Source organism: Cricetulus griseus (genome assembly GCF_003668045.3).
Source record: "Cricetulus griseus strain 17A/GY chromosome 1 unlocalized genomic scaffold, alternate assembly CriGri-PICRH-1.0 chr1_0, whole genome shotgun sequence".
In the NCBI taxonomy this organism is placed as follows: Eukaryota; Metazoa; Chordata; class Mammalia; order Rodentia; family Cricetidae; genus Cricetulus; species Cricetulus griseus.
The window spans coordinates 184,743,777-184,770,727 of record NW_023276806.1 but is presented as its reverse complement, the minus strand read 5'-3'; the positions used below and the strand labels follow the sequence as shown (position 1 = coordinate 184,770,727).

Genomic DNA, 26,951 nt, shown 5'->3' with positions numbered 1-26,951 from the left:
GTTCAAAACTTGGGTGCTCTGGAGCAGGGTAACCCATAACAATTTTTAGAAACCAGTTATTGAAGATAGTAACATTCCTTGGAAACTAGTAATAATAACAATTTCCAGAGACCGGTCATCAGGACCGACCATTTCATGTGTTCTTTTCCCCAGATCTCTCTCCTCTCTCTCTCTCTCTCTCTCTCTCTCTCTCTCTCTCTCTCTCTCTCTCTCTCTCTCTCTCTCTCTCTGTGTGTGTGTGTGTGTGTGTGTGTGTGTGTGTGTGTGTGTGTGTGTGTGTGTGTGTGTCTGGGGTGATTTTCAAATACATGCTGGTGAGTATCAGGCTGGGTTTGAGTTGGGGTCTTTCCTGAGCTAAAGCTCTGGCTAGAGGTGACTCAGGCCGTCGTCCAGCAGAGTCCTTGGGGCTCTTCCTATCCTTTATACATCTGGCTTTACTCACATGAAGGCTTTTTCACTGAGAGAAGATTCTGACACCTCCCAGTCTCACACGCAAAAACAAACGAGTGCGAGGCAGGCCACGCTCAGGTGCATTTCGTCCAGAACGTCAGCTGACTCTGATACCCGCCGCCCCTGGCACCTCGCTCACACCCAGCTCAGCTTCGCTCCGCCCCTGCTCCGCCCCGACCCCGCAGACAGCCCGCAGCGCCCGCCTCTCCTCCGCCCAGCCAGCACACCCAGAGCACACACGCACGCTTGGCGTCACCGCGGCGACCAGCAGTGACGTCAGAGGCGCGCCTCACGGAAGTCTGCGCGGGCTCGGCAGGAGGAGTCCTGCCTGTTTGCGCGCTCATGGTGCGCTGCGGGTGCGCGTGGTGGAGACAGGTCCGTCCGGGTGTCCGGGAGATGCACGAGTCTCTTGACGTGCTTAGGCCTGTTTGGGGGTCTGGATGATTCCTCCAGGCTGGTGGGCGGGAAACTGGGGGACCCGCCTGCGGTTGAGACCCGGTGTTGCGGTGCACGTGGTCCGTGGCGGCTTTAGTTTCAGCTCTCGTTATTTAAAGTCGTATCCATAGCCTGTTTCAGCTCTCGTTATTTAAAGTCGTATCCATAGCCTGTTTTTATACGTTTTTCATCCCTTGTACTGTTTTTTTTTGGGGGGGGGAGGGTCAAGACAGGGTTTCTCTGTGGCTTTGGAGCCTATCCTGGCACTCGCTCGGTAGACCAGGCTGGCCTCGAACTCAAGGAGATCCTCCTGCCTCTGCCTCCCGAGTGCTGGGATTAAAGGCGTGCGCCACCACCACTTCCCAGCTTCCTTGTACTGCTTTTAATGTCTTTCTGAAGACCTTTTCTGGAAGCCAGAGTGTGCAATCATTGTGCCTGTTACAGAGACTTCAGTTCTACGTAGTGCTTGTTTTAGAATCCATTTTCATAGCAATCTGCAACCAACCGCTTCAGTTTAAACACACACACGCACACACGGCTAACTAGTAATGGCTTTTGAAAACTAGAAGTCATCTTACTTAAGCCATTCCCTGTTACTAACAACCATTGTAAGATTCCTTAATAAATTTGATGAATCTAGAAAGTAAAGAAAAAGTCACAGTTTGAACATAGCTTTAAAAGCCCTTAACAAGAGCATATGAGGGTGGTCAGTCTTCACTTTTTTGTTTTTTTTGTTTTTCCAGACAGGGTTTCTCTGTATAGCCTCACCTGCCCTGGAAGCCACTACCACCACCTGGCTTAATCTTCACTTTTTAAAATCCCCAGATATTTCTGATACCTAAAAGTATTGCAGATTATCAAAAATGTGAATATTAATATTCTCTGTAATTTGAAAGCCTGGGATTAATACACAAGTGCTTTATAAGAAGTTAGTGATTTCGTGAGGAAAACAGAGACACTAAATATAGAATAAGATTTCAGACCTGTTGTTGTGGCATACACCTTTAATCCCAGCACTCAGGAGGCAGAGGCAGGCGGATCTTTGTGAGTTCGAGGCCATCCTGGTCTCCAGAGAGAGTGCCAGGATAGGCTCCAAAGCTACACAGAGAAACCCTGTCTCGAGAAAAAAAAAACCAACAACAACAACAAAAAGATTTCATAAGGTTTAATCCAATTTCTGAGGAAGCCTGCAAGGCAGAGGAAGAGTCAATGAGAAAAACATTCCATGGATGCCTCAGATCATAAAACCATATTTTTTAAAATTTTTATTTATTTTTATTTTATGTGCATTGGTGTTTTGCCTGCATGTATACATCTGTGTGAGGGTGTAGGATCGCCTGTAACACAGCTACAGACAGCTGTGAGCTTCCATGTGGGTGCTGGGAACTGAACCAAGACCATCCCAGGACTCCCAACCCCTGAGCCATCTCTCCTGTCCATAAAACCATATTTTAAGCCATATTTTAGTCTGTTATTTGAGAATACATTGCGAATCTGACACCAGAGAGTGGGTTTATGATAGAGAAGAACAAATGATAATCTAAGAGAGAGAAAAGTGTGGGTAGAGAGTGGCAGGGAAACTGAGCAGGGCGTTGCATGGGAAAGAGCAAGCAGGGGTGGGAAAGTTATAACAAAAATAACAGTGATCCCACTGTTTCGAGGATAAAGGACTTGAACACAGTACTATGAATGTTGTTTGCTATTCCATAAGCAGTGAAACCCCAAAGTTCGATTGTTTCTGTGTAGAGGAAAATAGAGACATGATTCACTTAGGAAAAAGAAAAAAGAGCTCTTGGCTCATGGTGGTGGATACATTCAGAAGGAATGATGAAACACTGAAAGATCATTTGGAGTTAACAGGCAAGGTTTTAAGAGGACAGTGGTAGTGGAAAAAAGAGTTAGGCTTCTGGGAAAACCACAATTACAGTCAAAAACCATCCATTTGTTCAATCTTGGTGAATGGTTAAACTTTGATAATTATTTGAGGGAACAGATTTCTTTGTTGCTGTTTTTTGGGTTTTTGTACCATTTTGTTTTGGAGAGAACGTCAATGTTAAGATACTAACAAGTTAAAGGTTTTCAAATATAAATGAAATACAGTTCTGCTTTCAGTTGTTGTAAACTACTAAATGCTTACATTTTTCCTGGTGCTAGTTACTGGTACTCCTGTGATTACCCAGGAGAGGGGGTTTAGAGTGAAAACACAAATGGCAGAGACCTTGAGACTAGGGAAATGGAGAGTTGATCTAAGAAGAGGCTACACACATTTTATACAGAAAGCTTTGACTCCTTGAAGGAAGCCTCAGTAGAATGAAACTAGAACCTCTAAATTGATAACATTTTGTGTGTAAATACCCCCTCTCTCTCTCTCTTTTTAAGTATGGAAATTTCATTGATAATGTAAGACTCTTCACCAAAGGAGGAAGTGGTGGAATGGGTTACCCTCGTTTAGGGGGAGAAGGTGGAAGAGGCGGCGATGTCTGGGTTGTAGCCCATAAAAATATGACTTTAAAACAACTTAAAAACAAATATCCTCAGAAACGGTTTGTGGCTGGAGTAGGAGCAAACAGCCGGTAAGTGCTCATTGAATGATTTTAGCATCATGAAAGGCAAGCCCTTCTGGGGAAACAGTATAGAACTTGACTAATAACTCCAAGTAAATTGTTTTCTGTGATTCTAACCAAGCAAAAGTGTAGCATGACTATTTTGGTGGTTTTGATCTTTATTCATTTATTCTCCCAGTGTCTCTTTTGCATTTTCTCTAAGGGAATAGGTGTTATCTCAATTCCTACTTTTTTCCAAAGTTATCCTGAGCAAAATTTCAGCAATGCCACTGCAACTCACCACCATGAAAAGTCTTTCATCTGTAAATTTTTACCCAGATACAACCATTATTTGCTTTGAATCAACTTATCCAATTCGGTTCTGTGTTTATACAACTGTAATTATGTGTTTATATATAAGATCCAGCATAAAGAAATAAGATAAAAAAGCACAATACTAGCACTGAGTTGCTGCTCTCCATACATGACGAAAATTCATTAAAAGGTCAAGAAACTATATTTTGAAAACCACAAAAAAAGCACAATACGTTACAACCTCCTCTTTTTACTTAATCCCTTCATGCCTAAAATTTATTCAGAAAGCTGTGTATCGTAGTATTTGAATTAATATTTTATCATTTCCTAGTTTAGGCTAGTGTTGGCTATGTTTATTTTGTTGTTGTTGCCATAACCACAGTGTATTAATGATATCCTGTGTACATACTCTCTATAATTAGTAACCCTGTTTCTTTACTCATGTGATTATGTTCAATTTTTTGATAAATTTCTTCAAGTGGAGTTTCTGTTAGAAAATTATACCAACTACCTTCATGTAAGAAGTTTTAAAGTAGCCAGTTGGCTTCTTATAATCTAAGTACTGCCAGTTATGTCCGTTTTTAGAAGATTTATGTATTCATTGGATTTGCTGGAGTTTTTTACTTTATTTGTATTGTAGCAATTGTCTTTGTATTTCAGATGTGCAGTATATTAGTTCACTTCAGGTTGAAATGACTTTTAGTGGTTAACTTGGTAACAACTTGTTTCTATTTTTTACAGGATACAGTATAAGATGTAAAAAAATAGAAATAATCTTTAGTATTTAACCTTTTAATATCTGTTTTAATGAGAAGGGTTGATTGCTAGTCACCTTTGTAAATCATTTAATTTTGTGGGGTTTTGTTCTGTTTTTTTTTGTAGAGTTAGTGCACTGAAGGGCTCCAAAGGAAAAGACTGTGAAATCCCTGTGCCTGTGGGCATTTCAATAACTGATGAAAATGGTAAAGTTATAGGTGAGTGTGCTGCAGCTTCTGAGCTTCCAACATTAATTCAGAAAACAGTACAATAGCCTCTTACAGTTCTCAGCATAAAGCTCAGGTTATTAAGGTTGGTAGCAAGTGCCTTTACACACCAAACCATTTCACAGAAGAAAGTTCTTTAACATTTATAATTTTTGCTACTAGCTTATTTAAGACTTTTTAAAAATGTACATAAAATGTATTAAAACACTTGCTGCTAGATTTAAGATGACTTTAAGGAGGTAAGGGTACCTACTTAGTTTTAAAACATATTAATCAGTTTCCTTTTAGCTGCTTACAAAAGTTTTTCTGGGGGGGTCAGTATTTATCTGCCTTGTGTCCATGGAAGACAAACACTTTGCTTCTAAGCTGCCAGCCCTAGGGCATTGCTTTTAAAAATGGTATATTTTTTAAAGAAATTAAATCATAAGTTTAACCCTTTAGATTTCTAAATTGGAATTTCTTGGCATGTATTTGTGCAAAAACAAAACATAATTTGTTTTGGGTTTTATTTATTAATACTTGTTGTCTTTCTTTCCCTTTAAAGGAGAACTCAATAAAGAAGAAGATAGAATTCTGGTTGCTAAAGGTGGCCTTGGTGGTAAATTACATACAAATTTCTTACCTTTGAAAGGCCAGAAGCAAGTAATTCACCTTGACTTAAAAGTTATAGCTGATGTAGGCCTAGTAGGGTAAGTATGTATTATTTATATTCTTACAATACCTTCAAGCAGACCAAGACTACAAAATAAATGTAAATAATAATTTGGGGCAGTGAATATTCCTAGTTTATGTAGTTTGTATGTTAGCACTGGGTATGTGACCCAGGCTGGCTGTGGCTGGTTGGGGAGAAGGCATGAATGAGGAAGTCAGGGAGACTTCCCAGGCTAGACTCTAGAAAAGGAAGGCCGAGGTGTGGCTGGATGGAGAGGTTAGATAAATCACACAAGGAACCTGTGGGTGGTGACAGGTCAGATGGGTCCTTAGAAAATATTTTTAAAATTACCCTTATTTTTAATTATTTTGCTTAATGCTCATATTTAATATTTAATACAAGGTAGGCCCTTAAAGGAAATGTAGCAGTAAAGTCAAAAGACTTTAAGTGACCATATGTTTTAAACCCATATTTACTCATTTGGAAATTTATTACAATAAAGAAACTAAAGATACACAGATTTAAGATCGTCACTATATTGTTAATTTTTATGTTATTTTATATGTATGAGTATTTTGCCTTCATGTATATCTGTGTACCACTTGTGTGCTTGATAGCCTCAGAAACCAGAAGAAGGCGTATGTGTGCTTGCTGAGAATTGAACCCAGGTCCTCTGGAAGAGCAGCCCATGCTCTTAAGCACTGTACCATTTTTCCAGCCCCTTGCTTAAAATGTTTAGAAAAGAGTGGAGCTGAAGCGATGGCTCAGTGGTTGAGAGCACCGGCTGCTCTTCCACAGGTCCTGAGTTCAATTCCCGGCACCCACATGGTGGCTCACAATGAACTGTAACGGAGTCCGATGCCTTCTTCTGGTCTGTAGGGTACATGTAGATGGAGTACTCATACCAAAAAAAAAAAAAGATTAGTTAAAATAATCTTAGAAGAAAACTAAGAAAAATATATACACTTTTTGCAGAAAGAAAAATAAAAGAACAATTTAATTACTAATCCTACTACTCCAAAATATCAGTTAACAGTATATGTATTTCCAATTGTATATACATTTTATTACATTTATTTGTGTTTGTGTATATATGTATGGATGTGCAGTTGCCACAGTGCATGTGTCCATCCCAGGTATCAAACAGAAGTCAGGCTTCACTCACTGAGCCATCTTGATGGCCTCTTGATGGCTGTTATATACCTATTTTTTGCAGTTATTTATAATTAGAAGTAATATAAATGTTTGTCACTAGAAAGCTGGCTGGGTAAGTTGTATATTAACCATTGAAAAGTTGTTTTTAAGCCAGGCGTTGGTGGCACATGCCTTTAATCCCAGCACTCGGGAGGCAGAGGCAGGCAGATCTCTGTGAGTTCGAGGCCAGCCTGGTCTCCAGAGCGAGTGCCAGGATAGGCTCCAAAGCTACACAGAGAAATCTTGTCTTGAAAAACCAAAAAAAAAAGAAAAAAGAAAAAGTTTCTTTTTTCTTTTTTTTTTTATTAGTTCAAATTAGGAACAAGCTTGTTTCACATGTCAATCCGTTCTCCCTCCCCCTCCCCCTCCCCCTCCTACCTCACCCCAACCTACCCCCCACCCCATCCACCCTCCACTCCCCAGGCAGGGTAGGGCCCTCAACAGGGGCTCCGCAAAGTCCACCACATCATCCTGGGCTGGGCCTGGGCCCTTCCCCATGTGTCCAGGGCCAGAGTGTATCCCTTCACGTGGGATGGGCTCTCAAAGTCCCTTCTTACACCAGGGAAAAATACTAATCCACTACCAGGGGCCCCCTAGAGTGCAGAGGCCTCCTAATTGATATCCATGTTCAGGAGTCTGGATCAGTCCTGTACTGGCCTCCCAGACAGCATCTGGGGTCGATGTGCTCCCCCTTGTTCAGGCCAGCTGTTTCTGTGGGTTTCTCCAACTTGGTACTGACTCCTTCAATCTTCATTCCTCCCTCTCTGCAACTAAGTTCCAGAGTTCAATTCAGTGTGTATCTGTGGATGTCTGCCTCTGCTTCCATCAGAGAAAAGTTGTTTTTAATGTCATGCAGTTTAAAAGCAGGTCAGTCAACTATGAAATATTCTTCTAAAAAAAAAATCAAGGCATACTGTATTAGTCAGGGTTCTCTAGAGGAACAAAGCTTATAGAACCAGGGCAAAGGAGTATATTAAATGATGCTGTGTACACGGCAGCAGAAAATTCTAAACTGTGTAGGAAAGAAGCTCTATAGGACAGATGACCCAGTTTCTTTAAAAATAAATTGCAGGGGCTAAAAAGATGGTTCAGGAATTAAGAACATTGACTGCTCTTCCAGAGGTCCTGAGTTCAATTCTCAGCAACCATGGTGCCTCACAACCATCTAAAGTGAGATTTGGTTCCTTCTTACATGCCAGCAGAGCACTGTATACAGAATAAATAAATAAATCTTACAGAAAGAAAAATATTAAAAAATAAAGTAAATTGCAAAGAGAAGCAAAATGGAAGGGAAGCTTATATGAAAAAGAGATTTCAGAAACACTCTAGCTAACTATAATGCCAAAGCTTTATTTGAATTTGTATTCAAACAATCTGTTTTTAAAAATTGGAGATGCCTGAGCTTCAACTGACCTGAATGCCTCCTCTCTGAGGAGGAGCTTTCATGGAATCAGAAAGCACCATACAGGCTTCCAAAAGAAGAAGGCAATGCATTGCTACCCAGCTTTGATACCTATGAACCATACCAGTAACCAGCATGGCACCATAGCCCTAAGGATGCAATAGAGGCATGCATACATTGGCAGTAAACAACAACTCTGATTGGACTTATGATACACTCAACAAGAGGGAAATCATGCCTTGAAACTTAGCTAACTACTGTCAATGTTTGGCTAAAGATAGTGAATTTTGAGGCTAAAGAGCTGGCTCATTGATTAGGAGCACCAGCAGTTCTTCCTGAGGACCCCAGTTCAATTCCCAGCATCCACATGGCAATACACAGCTGTGTGTAACTCCCAGGGGCTCCAACTCCTCCTTCTGACTTCAGCAGGCCCAAGGCACATAGGCGGTACATAGACATACAAGCAAACACCCTTATACATAAAGAAATTAGTTAAAAGAAAAGAGAGCTGGTGAATTACATGGTTTTGAGCTTTCAGAGCTCGTTTGTAATTGTGTGTGTGCATGTGTCTGTGGGGTCTGAGCATGTGAGTCCAGTACATGTGGACCGCCCAGTGTGGATGCTGTGCACAGAACTCATCTTCTTTGCAGAAGCAGTGCAAACTCTCAACCCCTCAGCCGTTCTCTCCAGCTCTGAAGTATTCATTTTGTTTACATAAGTAAAACAAAACAAAAAAACATGTACTTCACTCTCTTAATTCTTAAGTTCATATCTGTACTTTATTCATCAGTGTATTTTCTCAAGTTTTCCAGTGTTCTTTTGGACTTCCAGCCTTTTGTGGAGAAGGACTGAGGAATTGACTCTTAGGCCTCTTGAATACAAAGTGCACATTCTGCTACTAAGCTGCTGCACCCCTGTATTCTAATCTTAACTCCAGAAATACTGAAGAAATCTACTTCTTTTGTGGGGGTGCTTTTTGAGACACGGTTTCTCTATGTATCCTTGCTGTCTTGGAACTGCCTCTGTAGATTATGCTGTCTTAAACTCAGAGATCCACCTGCCTCCCGAATTCTGGGATTAAAGGTGTGTGTACCTTTAATGCTACTTGATGTTGGAACACAGTCCAAGAATGAAGCCACTTGAGGGAATTCTGAGTGCTTATGAGAAAATTCCAAGAAAACAAGGCAAGAGTTTTGTGACCTCGGGGTTTCTTCAAAACATGGAATTGTTCTTGGAATGTGTTTTCACACTCTCCCAGGTGTAGTGGACAGGAGTGAATTGACTTCAGCTGTTGTTATTCATGGTTTTGCCATGGGTGGCATGTCCTTGGGATTGGATACCTTACTCATGTGATTCATCTTACCTCTCAGACTATAAATTGCCTAATATTTTGAATAAAGTTGGCTACTGCATGAGACTTTAGTCCATCTCATTTTTAGGCCCCGCTCTCCTAGATTCACACTACCAACTAGAGCAGTAAACACTTGAAATGTTTGGAATTCAGAAATAAGCAACTATTAGTATTTGTTATAATAGATATATGCATTATATTGTTACAATGCATACATATAATATATTATTTCAGATTCCCAAATGCTGGAAAATCCTCTTTACTAAGTCGGGTGTCCCATGCAAAGCCTGTGATTGCAGATTATGCATGTAAGTATAATTGGTGTATTTTAATATGATGTGAGGGTAAGTTTTCTTTTCATAAGAATAATAAAAATCTGAGTTCAGCTTTCATTTGAAAATTTTCAGCAGTTAGAATCCATGCATTTCTTTTATTCTTTCAGAACACTACCATCCTCACAAAAGTTTCTTGTCCTTGTTAGGAACCTCGCTGCATTTGTTTCTCTGCACAATCACTCATTTGGTTTATATACCTTTTTTTTTTTTTTTTTTTTTGGTGTATATACGATTTTATAAGTTGCTTAGCTCTTGTTACACACTTGATAAATACTGGGAAAACAGATGAACAATTTTATTAATTTTATAAGGATTTATTTCTAGAAACCATTATTAGGCTATACTGCTAGAAAAACTGATAAGCAAAACCAGCAATTATATTCATTCTTAGACTAGAGGAGAAAGGAATGCGCACATTTGTGTGTGTGTGCGCGTGCACTCTCTCTCTCTCTCTCTCTCTCTCTCTCTCTCTCTCTCTCTCTCCTCTCTCTCTCGTGTGTGTGTGTGTGTGTGTGTGCATCTCACTGATTGATCTCTAAGGGAATGAAAGTGGCAGAAGAGAACACCAGATCTCATTATAGGTGGTTGTGAGCTGGGAATTGAACTCAGGTCCTCTGGAAAAGCAGCCAGTGGTCTTAACCTCTGAGCCATCTCTCTAGCCCCTAAAGTGTTTTGTTAAAGAGTGTAGGTAAGTGTAGACCTTCTTAATAGAATGTGCTTGGCCAAGCTATGAATAATAATTTGATTAATTAATGCCTTAGAATAGAGGTAAAGTATCTTCAAGTCATGAAAGCAGCCTGTACACGGCTTAGTAATTACAAAGAAGTTTGTCTAGAGAAAATGAAGTAAGAGACAGAAGTGAGATTAAAATCAGAGCAAATTGCATAGACTATGTGGGTTGTCTTTTATCTTATTAAATATCTTAAGAGTATTTGAAAGACTTTATTCAAGGGATAAAATAGACTTTCCAAAAATTCCCTTAGCCTATAATATAGAAGTTGATTGGCATAAAGCATTAATGAATTTGGTTAGTATGCTAGTGCAATAGATAATACAGTGAAAGATTAGGTTAAAGGTTTTGAGGAAATCTAATAGAATTATTTGCCATTATTAAACAAAAAAGCACAAAATGGCATTAATCTGGAAACTAAGATTAATCCATTCAAAACTTAGAATCTGATGAAGTAGTTTATTTTGGACAATTGCTGTTAGTTACATAGTCAGTGTTATAACAAATGAGACTCCATAGAATAAGCATGGAGGTATTCTAGTTTGCTTTCTCTTGCTGTGATCAACACCATGACCAAATCTACTTGGGAAGGAAAGGGTTTGTTTGGCTTCTAGGTTATAACCCATAACTAAGGGAAGCCAAGGCAGGACCTCAGGGCAGAAACTGATGCACAGAGGAGTGCTGCTTACTGGCTTGCTTCTCTGGCTTGCTCAGTTGCCCTTCTTATATAACCCAGGACCATCTGTTCAGGGGTGGCACTGCCCACAGTAGACTAGGCCTTCCTCCATCAATTAGCAATTTAAAAATTATATATGTACACATACATACACATATACATACACACATATCACATAGTCATGCCTACAGGCCCATAACTCCTGAGTTGAGGTTCTCCTTCCTTGCGTTTGTCACGTTGACAAACTGGATTAGCCATGACAGAAGGAAAGACAAAAGAAGTCCCCGGAGAGGGCAAGGCATAAGAAGAACAACTCAAATGAAAATGAATTAGAGGAATTTTACTTAACCCTGTGAAGTGCCTTAGTGCATAGGTTCTTGCTGCTAAACCCTGCGTTGTATTTCCATTTGGTGCAAGTCCAGAAGGGAGTCCTGTAGGTTGTTCTCTGCCCTCCACATGCAAACTGTTCCATGCAGTTCCTCCCAGTAAAGAAACACATGCATAAAAGTAATGAAATTTTAAGGAGAAAAGAAAACATTTTTACTGCAGAATCAGTGATTGTGATCAGAACCTAAATTCCGAGCCCCTAAACATTCTCAACTTGCCCCTGGCATGGAATAGCACCCCAGGCCAGAGCACAGAAGTCTGTCTTTATAAAAGTATGATGTGAATGACAGAGAAAACTGCAGCGTCTCTTTCAACAAATTAGAATGGGAGTAAATATTCAGAAGGCACATAATTTTCATTCTATGTACAATGTTGACAATTTTCTAGAAAATTAGTCTTTTATTTTTTTCCTTTATTTGCTGTTCTTTTTCCTTTCAGTTACAACACTAAGGCCTGAACTTGGAAAGATTATGTATAGTGATTTTAAACAGGTTGGTATTTAAAGGGAAACACAATACATGCTTAGAAGTTTCAATTTTTTTTTGTAGTAGACCTTTAAAAAATATTGTTATTTATTTTTGTGTATGTTTGTATAAGGTCAGATGGGTATCAGAGTCACTGGAGGTGGCATTACAGGCAGTTGTGAGCTACTTGAGTTGGGTGCTTGGAATTGAACTTGGATCCTCTGTGAGAGCAATATGTGCTCTTAGTGACTAAGCCATCTCTCCAGCTAGGTAATAGGACTTTTATATTTACATGTGTCCACGGTCTTAGAGGAAAAAACAAAGAGGGTTTTGCTGTTCTTGTTTTATGATAAGTAAAACTATGAACAAAGAATTCTGTTCAGCCTTATTATAGTAAAAACAAGTGTAGTCAGAGTTCCTGTTCTGACTGGTCCTGCAGCCGATTATCCCCAAATAAACACACAAAGTCTTACATTAATTTATAAACTGGTCGATGGGTAGGACTTCTTATTGGCTAACTATTAACCAATTTCTATTAATCTAAGTATTCCCATGTGCTCGTGGCTTACCCGGTAATGCCCCAGCATATTACTCCTTCTGCCTCTATGTGGAGTCTCTCTGGCTGCTTCTCTCTTCATCTTCTCACCAGAATTCTCCTCATCTCATAAGCCCCACCTATACTTTCTCCCTGGCTACTGGCCAATCAGTGTTTTATTCATCAACTCAGAAGAGAAACGTATATACAGAAGGTCATCCGCCATCAGACAAATGTATTCTTGTTCTTCCAAATGTTATGCTTACGTCATCCCTATAGAATTATGTCTTCCTAGTCTGTATCTTGTCAGATATACCCATATCTTACTACCTCAGTGAACTGTTAATCTCCAATTCCCAAAAGTATGTCTTATAGAAACTATAGTGCTTCTGTGGAAACTTTCATTCCAACTTTCTGCTTCTGGGGAAGAGGTTTCATTGAGGTTTGCTTTACATTCTTCATAAGGAAGAACTATGCTTTCTATATACAGAGAAGCCTGCACTTGGGTGTTTCTAGCAGCTTTATTCATAGTTACTAGAACTTGGGAACAATCAGGAATCTCTTCCTGTGTGAATGGGTAAACTGTTACATCTGAAGAATGGAATAGTCTGTTCTAAAGATTAATGGACTATGAAGCCATGAAAAGGCTCAGTGAAAGAGGCCAAAAGATACATTAAAACATATGTATGTGCACACTATTTATTTGAGTTATTTGTGAAAAGAAAATAACACACTTACCTCACTAATAACTGTTAAAGTAATAAATATTAAACTAACGAGTTAAAATGGAACTCAAATATTTATTTATTTATTTATTTATTTATTTATTTATTTATTTATTTATTTTGGTTTTCTGTATTGCTTTGGAGATTGTCCTGGAACTAGCTCTTATAGACCAGCCTGGCCTCGAACTCACAGAGACCTGCCTGCCTCTGCCTCCAGAGTGCTGGGATTAAAGGGGTGCACCACCAATGCCCTGCTGGGCTCAAATATTTGATAAAAGATTTTAACATGTTTACTTCAAAGTGATTAATTAGAAACTATATTTGAAGTTTGAAAATTTGGAAATAAATTGAACTTTGTTTTCATCTATTTCTTTTTTTCACTAAGTCATTAATTTGTATTAGATTTCAGTAGCAGATCTCCCAGGTTTGATAGAAGGAGCACACATGAACAAAGGAATGGGCCACAAATTCCTCAAGCATTTAGAGAGAACCAGACAGCTGCTTTTTGTTGTAAGTCATACACATACCAGTGTGATGTCCAAATGAAATAACTTGGTTTTCCTAGAAATACTTTGTAAGTAAGATTGAAGAGATAATGTGCCGCAAAAATCCTACTTTCGTCATTGATGGACTATGTTATATATCTTATGGAGGCATCAAAAGATTTATTACCTGGTGACACCACAGCCATCTTAGATGCATGATCATACTCTGTAAATTCATATAGTGATAAGACATTGGGTGTGTTTTCAGAATGCGGCCCTGGTATTAGACAGTGCACTGTACTAGTAAATGTCACTCCATTAAGCCTGTTAAATAGGAGACAAGTCAGTATGTAATACTTGTTTTCAGTATAGGCATGAAATGCTGTTGCTATTGTGCAATTGTACATTTGGCCATAGTTATCAAGATTTGATTCCTTGAGATTTTGGCATACTCTTAGAAGTATCTCTTTCATTCTTAATTAGTGATGCTTGAGTTATGGAAGAGATTGCTTATATTGATAGCAATTATCTGTACTAGTTTTTCATCAGTGACTCCTTTTATAGTATTGCTTATAGTTATTGTGACAACTCAATTTCTGTTCTTGCACTGAATGACTAAATTGCCAGTAAAATATAGATTGAGAAGTTATTCTTTGAAATTACTGAGAGAGAAGACATTGCTAGGCATAGAATTGAGTAACTGTTTTATGCTGTGGGTTTTCTCTTCTCTCTTTTTAGGTTGATATTTCTGGATTTCAGCTTTCTTCTGTAACTCCATACAGAACTGCCTTTGAAACTATAATACTTCTTACAAAAGTAAGTTTTCTGATTTACTGTGTTCTGTAGCTAGTTCCCCATGTGTGCCAGGCCCACAGTAACCAAAATAACCATTCTTTTAAAGATTTTATTCAGTTAAAGGATGGAAGTTGCCTTTCCAGTTCTTCAGTACTCACCCACTCCTCGTTACTCGGTGTCTCCCTCTTATGCTCCGCAAGCCTTCACATCTTATCTTGCTTCTGCTCTGGTGTCTGTCTTCTTGAAGCATTCTCCACTTAAAAACTCTCCTCACTTTTTTCCTTCTCTTTTGGAGGTACTGATGATCAAACCATGAATGTTACACAAGCGTTCCACCATTAAGCTGCAATACCAGCACTTGTCTTACCATTTAAGCAAGCTTATTGAGAGTTATTCTGTAATCTTACCTACTCTCATTATTTCTCATTGCTTGCAGTTAATGTGCCTTTGACTGCCAAATCTCTAATTGGTAACCAGATCTTTTGCTTACGTTATGCACTGTATACTTATGAGGCATCTGTGATTGGGTGTAAGTAAGAGGCAAAAAAAAAAAAAAAAAAAACAATCTTTTTTGTTTTAATTCAATAGCCACCCCCATAACTTTATTGAAATTTACTCCCAGATATATATGCCTTTTCTAAGAATGCAACATTATTAAATTGTTGGCCTATAAGTCTTTTCTCTGTTGAGTCTAGTTACTTGCATTTAGCTCTAGGCACAAAATCAGCTGCTTCTGGGAAGTCATGTGAGCTAACGTCTTATTCACATGGGTTTAACAAAAAGCACTTTCTGAATTTTCTTTGTTTTATATAAAGTTACTGGGATTTATTGCCTTGTGACATTAAAGAAAGATCACCATAACCTTCATTTTTATATATACTGTTAGAAAAGTATTTCGCTTTTCTTTTTATTTAAAGGAGTTGGAGTTATACAAAGAGGAACTGCAGACAAAACCTGCACTGTTGGCAGTTAATAAGATGGACTTGCCAGATGCCCAAGTAAAACTTGACGAACTGATGAAGCAGCTCCAGCACCCTGCAGGTGAACCATCCATTCATTTTCGTGGTCCTCGGTACTAGCTGTATGCAGAGAATGTTGGAGCTTTTTGATTTTTTTTCCTTTTTTGGTAGAGAGGTTAAGTTTTTGAGACATGGTCTCCTATAGCCCAGGCTGGCTTCAAATTTGCCACCTTGAATTCCTGTCTCCACCTCCCAGGAATTATAGGTGCCTACTAGTATGACCAGTAAAAGCAGAAATCAATGGTAAAGAAAGCCAGTACTTTCTACTCTTAGAAACTATATTTAAGGAAAGAACACATAATATATAAGCTCTGAAATAGCATTGACCAGTCATTATCAAGTCTCAAAGTGAGTAATACAGTTAAGTTAGAGAAAGAAAAGAAAGATTACTTTGATCCAAAAAGATTAGGCTTTATAAAGAATTAAAATTTATGTGGACCTTTAAAGAGAGGGCCTAGAGATGTCTCAGCCATTGAGAGCACACGCTGTTCTTGTAGAGAACCTGAGTTTGGTTTCCAGCACCCTCATCAGGAGCCTCAGAACTACCCGGAACTCCAGCCTCAGGAGGGTTGGATTCTTCTTGTCCTCATACACACATCTACACACCTACACACCCACACATCCATTCATACACTAAAAGATAAAATAAATCTTTTTGTTTTTTCTCATTTTTAGACAGGTTTTAATAATGTAGCCGTGGCTACCCTACAAATCACTGTGCAGACCAGGTTGGCTTTAAACTCAGAGATCACCTGCTTCTGCCTCCTTAGTGCTGGGATTAAAGCTGTATACCACCGTGACCTCCTGAAAATAAAATAAAACTTAAAAAAAAAGAAAACAAAGCCAAAACACAAGAAAAAACAGCAACTAACTCTGAAACTTTAGCAGGTTTTATCAGCCCTAGAGTTTTGTCTCACCGCTACACATTGTGCTTTAACAGACCTAGTGGTGTTTTCCTTATTTTGTTGGGGTTTTTTTTTGAGATTTTATATATTTATGGCTGTTTTGTCTGCATGTATGTCTTGCACCATGTACATGCCCGGTGGGAGGTGTCAGATCTGGGACTGGAGTTACAGACAGTTATTAGCATGCCGGAACTGAACCCAGCTTCTTTGGAAGAGCAGCCAGTGCCCTTGACTGCTGAGCCATCTCTCTAGCCCAAGAGCTAGTAGTTTTAAGGGGTTTTCTGTTTTATTAACATTATTGTAGTTACTCTGAAGAATATTAGTTTTTAGAAAAGAACATTTAGTCCCGTGGTTATGTGACTCAGAAAATCAGTCCTGTGACTGAAAGGATTTGTGTGAAATTTCTTAAATGGAAATATTTCCACTACATAAAGAAACTTAAAGGGATTGACTTAGTTGCTGTTCTGTTGTGTGAAAATACATTATGACCAAGACAACTCTTATAAAGGAAAACATTTAACTGGGGCTTGCTTACAGTTTCAGAGGCCTAGTCCTTCATCATCATGGGAGTGGGCAGGGTGGAACATGGCACTGGAGCAGTATCTGAGAGCTATACCCTGACCTACAGGCAGAAAGGCAGAGACACTGGGCCCACCCCCAGTGATGTACTTCCTCCATCAAGGCCACACCTCCCAATCCTTCTAATTCCAGCAAAGAGTTCCACTTGTGGTGACTAAAAATTCAAACATAGGAGCCTACAGGGGCCATTCTTACTCAAAACAACCCAGAGACTATCCACAGGTTGGAAAGTGATTGTTGTAAAACAGTATTACCCTGTGGTGAAGATTTAACTTGGGGGTGTAGGAGACCTCATGCACATAGGGCAAGTGGCACAAATGTCAAGTGGCCATTTGCTTTGGAAGAATACTGATTTCTCTCCTTTCTGTCACTGGAATGGTAATTGAGGAAAACAGACTTTAATAAACTAGGCTTAGTAGACAGCACCAAGGTCATTTTTCTTCTCTTGAAAATCATTTTCCTACATGGTGTATATGTAGAACTGTACCTGAGTTCATAAGTTAGTCCTGGGACATAAATACTTTCTAATCATCTTCATTCTTTTTTTTTAAAGGATTTTATATACTTATTATGCATACAACATTCTGCTTCCATGTATATCTGCACACCAAGAAGAGGGCACCAGATTTCATAAGGGATGGTTGTGAGCCACCATGTGGTTGCTGGGAATTGAACTCAGGACCTTTGGAAGAGCAGTTGGTGCTCTTAACCTCTGAGTCATCTCTCCAGCCCCTTGTCGTCATTCTTTAATGACATTTGCTTTATTAGGTCAGCAGTTGTCTTTGCTTGTTGATCTTGCAGGTACTAGAAGTGAGGTTAACCTAGGAGTCTCTGTATATTCTGGACTATACTACAGTTCTTGAGTCTGTCTTGGGTGTCTAACTCTTAGAAGCCAGGCTCTATGATGATTTCAGTGTCCCCATTTTAGTCTGTACAACAGTCAGTTTGCTGTGTCTGTCACCTCACACCCCACTGCCATGGTGTGATGGAGAAGATAAAGAAAGTCATGTAGCTCTGATAGCCCTGAGGTGATTGATTGGATGATTGCCCTTGAGCTATTTGACCTAAGTAGTGCTAAGCCTGTGCTTGAAGGAAGTTAAAGCTTGTGTGTGTGCTAAGGCAAGCAGAATGTTTTTATGGGAACTTTCTTTCAGGGTACCTATTTTGTCTCATTCAGTCTCCTCAAGCAAATTTTATTATTCTTTTAAGTATTGTTATGACTTATCTAATATTTATTCTTCATTTGGTTTAGAATAAATTGGACAATTACTTACCAAGTACTTACCATGCACTAAGAATCACCCTTGCCAATAGTAACACAAAGATCCCAAGGGCTACTGAGACAGGGCAGAGCAGGAGAGAAGGAGTTCCTGGAGCTAACTTGTCAGTTCCTTGCTTCTGTGTAGTTTTCACTTAATTTTTAAAAAGGCCATGAAAACCACTTGTTCTTTGTTTCAGATTTTCTGCATTTATTTGAAAAAAGCATGCTTCCAGAGAAGGCTGTGAAGTTCCAACATATCATCCCCATCTCAGCAGTTACTGGGGAAGGGATTGAAGAGTTGAAGAGCTGTGTAAGAAAGTCACTGGACGAGCAGGACAGCAAAGACAATGATGCATATCACCGGAAACAGTTGCTTAATTTGCAGATTTCCAGTGCGGCATCTTAGAGTGATCCACATCAAGTGTGCTGTTACCGCTGCCCAAAAGGGCAGCATTTAAATCTAGTATAATGTATTGGTGGGATACTACTATTTGGTTCTAACAAAGAAGGAAATCATGTTATTGAAACACAGATGAGCTTGGAATGCATTCTGTTCAAAGAAGCCAGGCAGGCATGTCGAGACAAATATCACATGATCTCACCTTACATGTGGAATCTTAAAAAAACAAATTGAACAAGTAGAAATCCCGAAAAGTGGTCATTATTAAGGATGGGAAGATAAAGGGTTAAGAGATGTTGTTCAAAAGACACAAAGTTTCAGTTAAACTCTGCAGATCTGTTATATAGATGGTTGTTTATAGTTAGAACAGTGTATCATACTTTGAAAATTTGCAAGAAAGTAGATTTTAAGTGTTCTGACCACAAAAAAGTCTGAGAAAATATATTTTAAATTAGCTTGATTTTGTATTTCAGAACACTCTGTGTATGATAAAGATACATGATATTGCAGTCATACTAATTTGAAAGCTTTTCCATATTTTTAAGATAGTCTTTACCTGTAGGTTTCCTGATACAGGTATCATCATTCAAGAAAAGAAATTTTCCTTCTGGTATTAACACAGCAAAGCAATTTCTTTGTGCAAAAAGCATACACAAGACCCAAACTGGGCTAGCATGCACACCAAGACCTACATGTTCCTATATTTTATCCCTGTTGTGTGTGGTGACTGGGTCTCTTCCCATTGGTGGGAGCTCAACTTCATGGTCTGAAGAATTCCTAATTGGGTCAAAGGTTCAGGAAACACGAGTACTTAGATGTTAAAGTTTCTCACAACTACCCTATCTTTATCACATTATTTTTCAATTTTTTCCAAACTTCAGTGTTGGCCATTTGAAGTTTCTAGGAAGAGTAAATGATTCACTTGATTGGTGGGGGAGCCTGCCTTCCAGGAAGGTACATTTTCTTAATTTCTAATTAAAGTATTTAAATACTTAAAAATAGAAATTTTTTTTTCCTTTTGGTGAAACTTGTTATAAAATAAACACATTCACTTTTTTAAAAAAATGCAAGCAGTATACAGGAGCATGAGGCCCTTCAGGCTTTCCCACAAGAACCATTGTAAGAAATATATATATATATATATTTACATATATATATATATATATATATATATATATATTCTTAATATGAGCTCAAAACATTCCTGATAGCTCAGGAATAGTGGTGGATAAGCTCGGGATAGTGTGGTGGTCCGTGGTGGTGCTGGCCTGTAACCACAGTACTTGGGAAGAAGAGGGGGACTCTGAAGGTCTCCTGGGCCGCTTAGGAATCTAGGCTGGTCTGTACTTTGTAGTGGGACCATGTCTCAAAAATGTTGTTCTTTAATAGTATGCTTTATTTTATTCTTTTGTGTGCTGGTGTTTTGCTTCCAATGAAGTCTGCACCATGTGAATGCAGTGCCCATAGAGGCCAGAAGAGAGCGTCGGATACCCTGGAACTGGCATTAACCTACAGTTGAGAGCTGCCATATGGGTGCTAGAAATCAGACCCAGGTCCTCTGCAAGAGCAGCCAGTGCTTTTAACTGCTGAGCCATCTCTCCAGTCCCTTTCCTTAATAGTACATTTTCTTTGTTAAGAATTATATGATAATTTAGTGCATAGTAGCAGTTCTTTTAACTGACCCCTTTTTTAAAAAGTGTTTTTTTCTTAAATTGTATATTGATTGGACTTAAATTTCTCCTGACTTGCTAATGTGGGTGCGTTTTATAAATATTCTTTTAAGTTTGGTTCTAGCTTCTGTTTGCTATGCCTACCTCTCATGTAGTACCTGGACTAGTTTTTCTTGTATCGCTTTTTTCTTCCTTACACGGGTACTTTATTGAGCACTGTGTAGGCATTACACATGGTGGGCTACAGAGAACAGACAGGTCCTGCTTTACTGCATAGCAGAAGCCACAGGGAGGCGGCATGGCCTGCTTCACAGCACAAAAGTGAGGCTGAGAGAGTCTACACCAAGTTGTTGCCATTGTCCCATCAGTGCCCCTTTCTGCTGTTTCCTCACTGACAAGGAGTGTCAAGGACAGCTTCATGGGGTGAACTCACCAGTCTGCTCTGGTCTGCTTTGTCCTTCCTGAGGGATGTAGTTGCTGAAGATGATGAGTCATATGCTTGTCAGTGATGCCTAGACTACTACTAACACGGATCATGATTTATTGTGTAATTATCAAATTCTGTGTTCCATTTATTAGGATTTTCTAGTTATTGAAGGTATGGCCTGTTTACCTCTTTTCAAAACAGAAGGAGAAGCCCTAGATTTCTTAAAGCACTCACATGTATGTGTGTGCATGTGTGAGCCAGCCTGTGTGCACGCCCTTGTGCATGTGCAAGTCAGGCCTGGGGTTGGACCTTCTGAACTTGCAGGATGCCAGGCTTGCCACACTGAATGCTGGCATCCGAACTTTGATCCTCATGTTTGAATAGCAAGCACTCATTTTAGTTGTGAGCATAACACTTAATGGCTAAGCCATCTCCCCAGCCCCCAGAGGCATGTTCAATTAAAGAAAAAAATCAAAAAGTAGCTTTGCGGCTAATTAATTTACTTTGAAGTACATACTTTAACATTTCTTGAATTAAATTTTGTTCCCCCCCCAAAAGCTATTCATTTTACCTTTCAAAATATCTACTTCTTGATATTTTCCTTTTAAATGATAAATATGTATTAGCTATGTAAAGAGAAATGTCTGCTTTTAAAAAAATACTGCTCTATTGATTTGTAACTGTAGGAGGAAGGTGTGGAGGTTAGAGGACAGTTTTATGGAGTTGTTTTGTTTTTCTGTTTTTTGTTTAGTCTTCCACCTTTAGATGGGTTGCACGCATGAAGCTCAGGTCTGCACACATCTAGTCATCTCAGTGCCCAAGTCTGCTTTCATAACACAACAGCCTGTGTCAGAGGTGTATGTGCTACCTCAGGTCTTGCCCAGCTCTCCAGTAAAGTTTGTTCCCACCAAGCTCAGGTGCCGTGCAACCAGACATTGAGAGGTTCTTCTGAGGTAGTAAATGAAAGCTAAAGATCTCCTCTTGACAAATACAAAGAAGTACATAAACACACGAAACGTTTTCTAATTTGTAAGGTTAGACTGAAAAGACAGCAAAGGTTCATTCATGGAAAAATGTGTAGAATGACAGACAGTATATTAAAAGGGCTTCAGTGCTTGCAGGTGTTGCTCAGTGGTAGAACACTTGCCCCACATGCAGTGCTCTGGGTTTGACTCCCAACACCACAAACGCTCAGTTATAATGATGGAAATGTTTCAAAACAATAGCATAAATGGTTTTACTATAATTTTCAAAAATTAACAAAATAGAAATACATATAAGATAAACCTTATTTAAAAAATATAAAATTTTGTTTAAAGAACATAACAAGTTTAATGTATACTTTTAGTTCTTAAGAGTACTGCAAATTTGATTTAAATCTGACTTATAGAATAAACAAATGGGACAAATTTGGGAATTTTGACTGAGTACATGGACTGTGCTGTTTGTCACATCAGCTAAAATAGTACAGGTACCATAGGCTATGCTTAGACGTGTATTATCTAAATGCTTCAGTACATTTCCTCCTGGTCTTTTTTTTTTTTTTTAATGTTGGCTGGGTCATATAGGAAGGCTTTAAAAATGTTCTGAGAAGCTGGGAAGGTGGCATATTCTTTAATTCCAGCAGAGGCTAACATTATGAGTTTGAGGCCAACCTTATCTACCAAGTGAGTTCTGGGTCAACCAAGACTACATAGTGATACTATCTCCAAAGAAAAAAAAAATTGTAAGTAAAAAAAAAATGTTTTTAACATTATGAGTCTCAAATAGTCTATTTTTAAAGACATTTGGGAAAATAGTCTGCTTTACAAAATTTTATAACAGAATTAAGCCAGTGAGGTGTCTGTTGACATCAGCAGTTGAGACATTATCTACTGCAAAATCAATGGAAAGTAAAGCAGGCTATTGTTTTATTTTTCCTTAAAGAGGATTTTTTTTTTTTTTGTCCGGGGAGGTTGTTCCAGACAGAGTTTCTCTATGGCTTTGGAGGCTGTCCTGGAACTAGTTCTTGAAGACCAGGCTGGTCTTGAACTCACAGAGATCCTCCTGCCTCTGCCTCCCGAATGCTGGGATTAAAGGTGTGCACCACCACCCAGCGTGAGATATCTTAATTATATTTCTGATTATTTTCTGTTTTCTGATTATAATTGGTAGGTAGAGGGAACATGTCCATCGGGGCTTCATTTTTATCTTTGCGTGGGTGTTGACTACTTGAAAGAGAATAGAAAGCAGACAATAGAAATGGAAAGAGGGATAGAAGAAAGATAATTTTGAATATTGGAAATTCCTTGTGGATAAACAGGTATGGTCATTGCCTCTGTTGACTAGGTCAGTATGAAAAGGACAGCAGTGGTTTTTAGCTACTATTTCTGACCATACCCACCCATTTATTTGGAGCACATTATAATTTTTAAGTGTTCTCGCCATGTGACAGTTTATTAATAAATAATTACCAGATACTTGGAAGGTTGGAGAGGAAGTTATCCTCTTTGTACATATCATTAAAGTATCTACAGTAGAAATTAAGTCTTTGGGATGCCCAGATACCAAGCTGGTGAAACATAGCTACTGTCTGAATCATGACCTTTGAAATACTTGGAATTTAAAGAACAGGATATGTGGTTTATATTATAACTAATTTTGAAGCAATATATGACATTTGTTTTCTAAACTCAGAGTGCTCAAAGTTGAAAGCAAAGAACAAAAGCTTCCTTTGTTCATGACCCCATATTCCAGTGTGGTTTTCTGAAATTGCCAGTGTTTTATAATCAATGCCTTTGTTTTTTATTGGTTATCAAACATTATTTTGGCATTATTTCTATATAAAAAGACTTGAAAAGACTGGTATAATTTTATTGTATTAAGCAAGAAGACATAAAAATACAGCTAAAATATACCTTTATTTCTATTTTTATATGGTTTGCTACAAATTGCAGGCAGGATATGGAGACTGTTTTAAATCAAGGACAGATGTTGAGTAAAAGCTTCTGACTGGAAGGATTTGAAACATGATTAAATAAAATGGCAAAAGCCCCTAGTCAGCTGCACTGTAATAGGGGAAACAAGAGTACTATGTAATAATTGAACCTCAGTTTCAAAAACAAATCTTTCCCAGAAGTGCTACCATTTGGCATCAAGAACAATAGTAAGAACTGTATGATGAACACAGATGAACTTTCCTATAAAACATAGACCATAAAAGCTAATCTGTTTCAAAGGGCCATTCATGTTATAATTCCAAATTTGTAATGTATTCCTTCAAAAGTTTAAGACACATGATTCTCTTTTTTAAAAACTGGGGCAGGAGGTCGTCATGTTTACACTAAAAGGTGTAAAAACCGGAAAAGAGGTACAAGCAAAGCGTTTATTGTCTCGAGTCTAGACAAACTCTTCTGTGCCATCCTCTCCTCAGATGGTGACTTTATTACAGATTAGAAGGTGCCACAGGTGTGATAGCACAGCTCTTTAATCACTGCTACTTGGGAGGCAGTGGGAGGAAAGGTAAAGACAAGGTCAGCCTGGGCTACATATAACCCTGACTGGAAAGTGAATGAATGCAATTTTGCTTTGTTTTTTAAGGTTGGGGATATCGTTCAGTGGCAGAATGTTTAGCATGTGTGAGTCCATAGGTTCAATCCCCAATATACCTACATACAATGAAACATGCTGTCATGCTTCATTCCTAACAGTTTTTGAAAATGCACCAAAGATGGTTTTCTCTTTTCCTGTGCTGTGTTCTATTATTATTGTTGTTGTTGTTATTATTATTATTATTATTATTTTAATTCACATTTTACACTGCCCAGGCAGGCATTTGAATTCCTGAGCTGAAATGATCATCCTGCCTCAGCCAAGTAGCTATTTAGCGTGTGCCACCACACCTGGGTGGTTAAGAGTTCATTCAGTGTGTTGTGTGTTTAACTTACTCGGAACTGTCTTCCCTTGCTTTCTTTGTTCATAAAGGTGGAATTAAGATGTGGTTCCTAATTTAAGTAAAGTGTGGAGAATACATCAATGGAAATAGGTAATAAAGTGAAACTACTCACAGGGTAAAGAATTGGTGAATACCATAGTGAGTACAGTTAATTGGTATTAGCAAATGGCTGAAATTGAAGCAATAGCAGTCAAACACTGGTAGTAGCTATATACTAAAGTGATGGCAAGTGTGGGCCAAAGACATGGATTGGAGAAAATAGGTTGTTCCTCTCCAAGAAAGTGTACTGACTGAAGGAGGAGAGGAAGACCAAGCCTGTTGCCAATTATATTAGAGATTGGGTAGAAGAAAATGAAAGCAAAAGGTTGGCAAGGAACTAATGAGGGAAATTAGAAATGGCAGCATTTTCAAATTCAAGGAAAAGTTGTTTGAAGAAGTGATAAAAGAAGGAATGGGGAAAATTAAAACTGAAAAAGCAGATTTTTTGATTTGGCATGGAACCCATTCTTAGGAATATGAAAGGGGGAATAATATTTCCTGAAGGTGACCCCATCCTCTTCTCCAGAATCTGAACAAGTCATCTTACATATCAAGGTGTGTATGTGGGGGGTAAGGTTTGGGTTGAACTTGGTAATCAGGGACATAAAATTGTGACAGCCTGTGTTATCTGGGTGTGCCCAAGTCATCACCAGGGTTCTTAAGGTGGAAGAGGAAGTTTCAGAACACCGGTGAAAAAGCCTGGGTCGGCTACTGATGATTCTGAAGACAGGGTGGTGTTACCTTTCTTGTCACTGTGACAAACTGTGACCTGCCAAGAGGGACAGGGAGGAAGTGTTTACTCTGGCTCACATTTGAGATGTCCAGCCCATCGTGGTGCCACAGGCATGTGAGGAGAGGGGTCATGAGGCATCTCATCCACACCCAGAAGGCAGAGAAGGTGGGGCCAGAAACCAGAGCCGGGTGACAACACCTGTGCACTAGAGACCCATTTCCTCCAGGTCTGGTTGGAGGCTGATGGTTTCAGGGACAGAAGTGAACAGATAATAGATTTCCCCCCTCTTTGAGTAACAGGCCAGTTGTTACCATAGCAACACAAAATGGAAACTATTAATAGCCAAGTCCTTGTGTGTCTAATACTATTGTACTTTTCTGTGTATTCCTTATAAAATGAATTTAATTCTCATGATTATCTGATGTAGACACACACTGTTCTACAAATGGAGACTGTAAGGCCGGGAGAGTCTAGTTGTCCAAGGTCACACCAGGGCAGAGTAGAACAGAAATGGACGAGATCTTTTACAGTTGTGTCAACTGTGAGCTTTCTATTCTTTCTGAAAAATTGCAATTGAGAAGTATAGAACCTTTAGATGACTAATATAAGGAACATTACCGTACTTGCTTAGATTAAAAAATTGTTGCCTAACCTAGAAGCTCTTTGCAATTGATAGCTGCTGGGAAAGAGATCCGTTTTCTCCAGCTGACACCAACCACAAGAGTAGCTGGCTAACACAAAACAAGACACCATGTTTTCTGTGTGCTTTTCGTCATGATTTGGTTTGGTATATTTTTGTTGTTGTCTAATTGAGATTTTGGTCGGTTTTGTTTTTGTTTTGAGAAATAACATGAAGTTGGGTGGGTAGGAAAGTGGGAGCTCAGAAGACTTGGGGGAGATGAGAATATAATCAGAATGTATGAAAAGTTATAAATAATAAAAGAAGTACACACTGACCACAGTTTTTGTTTCTCCATTTGTGTGTGTGTATGTTGTGTGTGTGTGTGGTGCAGTGGATGGAATCCTTTGGAAGTCATAGGCGTCATATTTCTTCAATCTTATTTTTTAAATAATCGTATACTGTATAGAAATCCTTTGAGGTATTTACCTGCACGGGACTCATATTAAAGAGAAGACGAGAGAGCATAGTTGATGTGTACAAGAGTCAAGTTAAGTACCTACTAATTAGTTTTACGAAAGAAGCTGCTGTGGTAGATTATATTTTGCCTATTGTTTAGATAACCGCAGAAGTAACATGCAATGGGCCTCTTGTAAACCTGTGTGGTTATTAATTTGCATCTAATGGACATCATTTGACCGAGGACTCCAACGATTCTCAACTTCGTGCTTCACGCGTGTGCGGTGACTGCACTTTAAGCTAATTCCTATAAACCTAGCGGTAACGGTGCAAGAGGAAGCGAGGGAGGCGGGACCCGGAAGGAGGAGTGGTGGCAGGAGGCGGCCTGTGGCCCGCGGCCCGGTGGATGCTGGGAACTGTAGTTCTGCGTCGCCAAGGAATTCCTGAGC

At 39.0% G+C, this 26,951-nt stretch overlaps 1 protein-coding gene across 2 annotated transcripts; it reads left to right on the top strand.

The window, feature by feature from the left end:
• Nucleotides 1-676: 676 nt before the first annotated feature.
• Nucleotides 677-21,176, top strand: Gtpbp10 (GTP binding protein 10). Of its 2 annotated transcripts, XM_027391578.2 has the most exons (10): nt 677-825; nt 3,265-3,458; nt 4,626-4,717; nt 5,271-5,415; nt 9,560-9,633; nt 11,892-11,944; nt 13,580-13,687; nt 14,401-14,478; nt 15,375-15,498; nt 18,419-21,176. In XM_027391578.2, the coding sequence occupies exons 1-10, from the start codon at nt 793-795 to the stop codon at nt 18,625-18,627; spliced, it is 1,110 nt and encodes a 369-aa protein (XP_027247379.1). In that variant the 5' UTR covers nt 677-792; the 3' UTR covers nt 18,628-21,176. The 2 variants fall into 2 exon arrangements, with proteins under 2 accessions (XP_027247379.1, XP_027247380.1); XM_027391579.2 differs by lacking the exon at nt 13,580-13,687.
• The last annotated feature ends 5,775 nt before the right edge of the window (nt 21,177-26,951 follow it).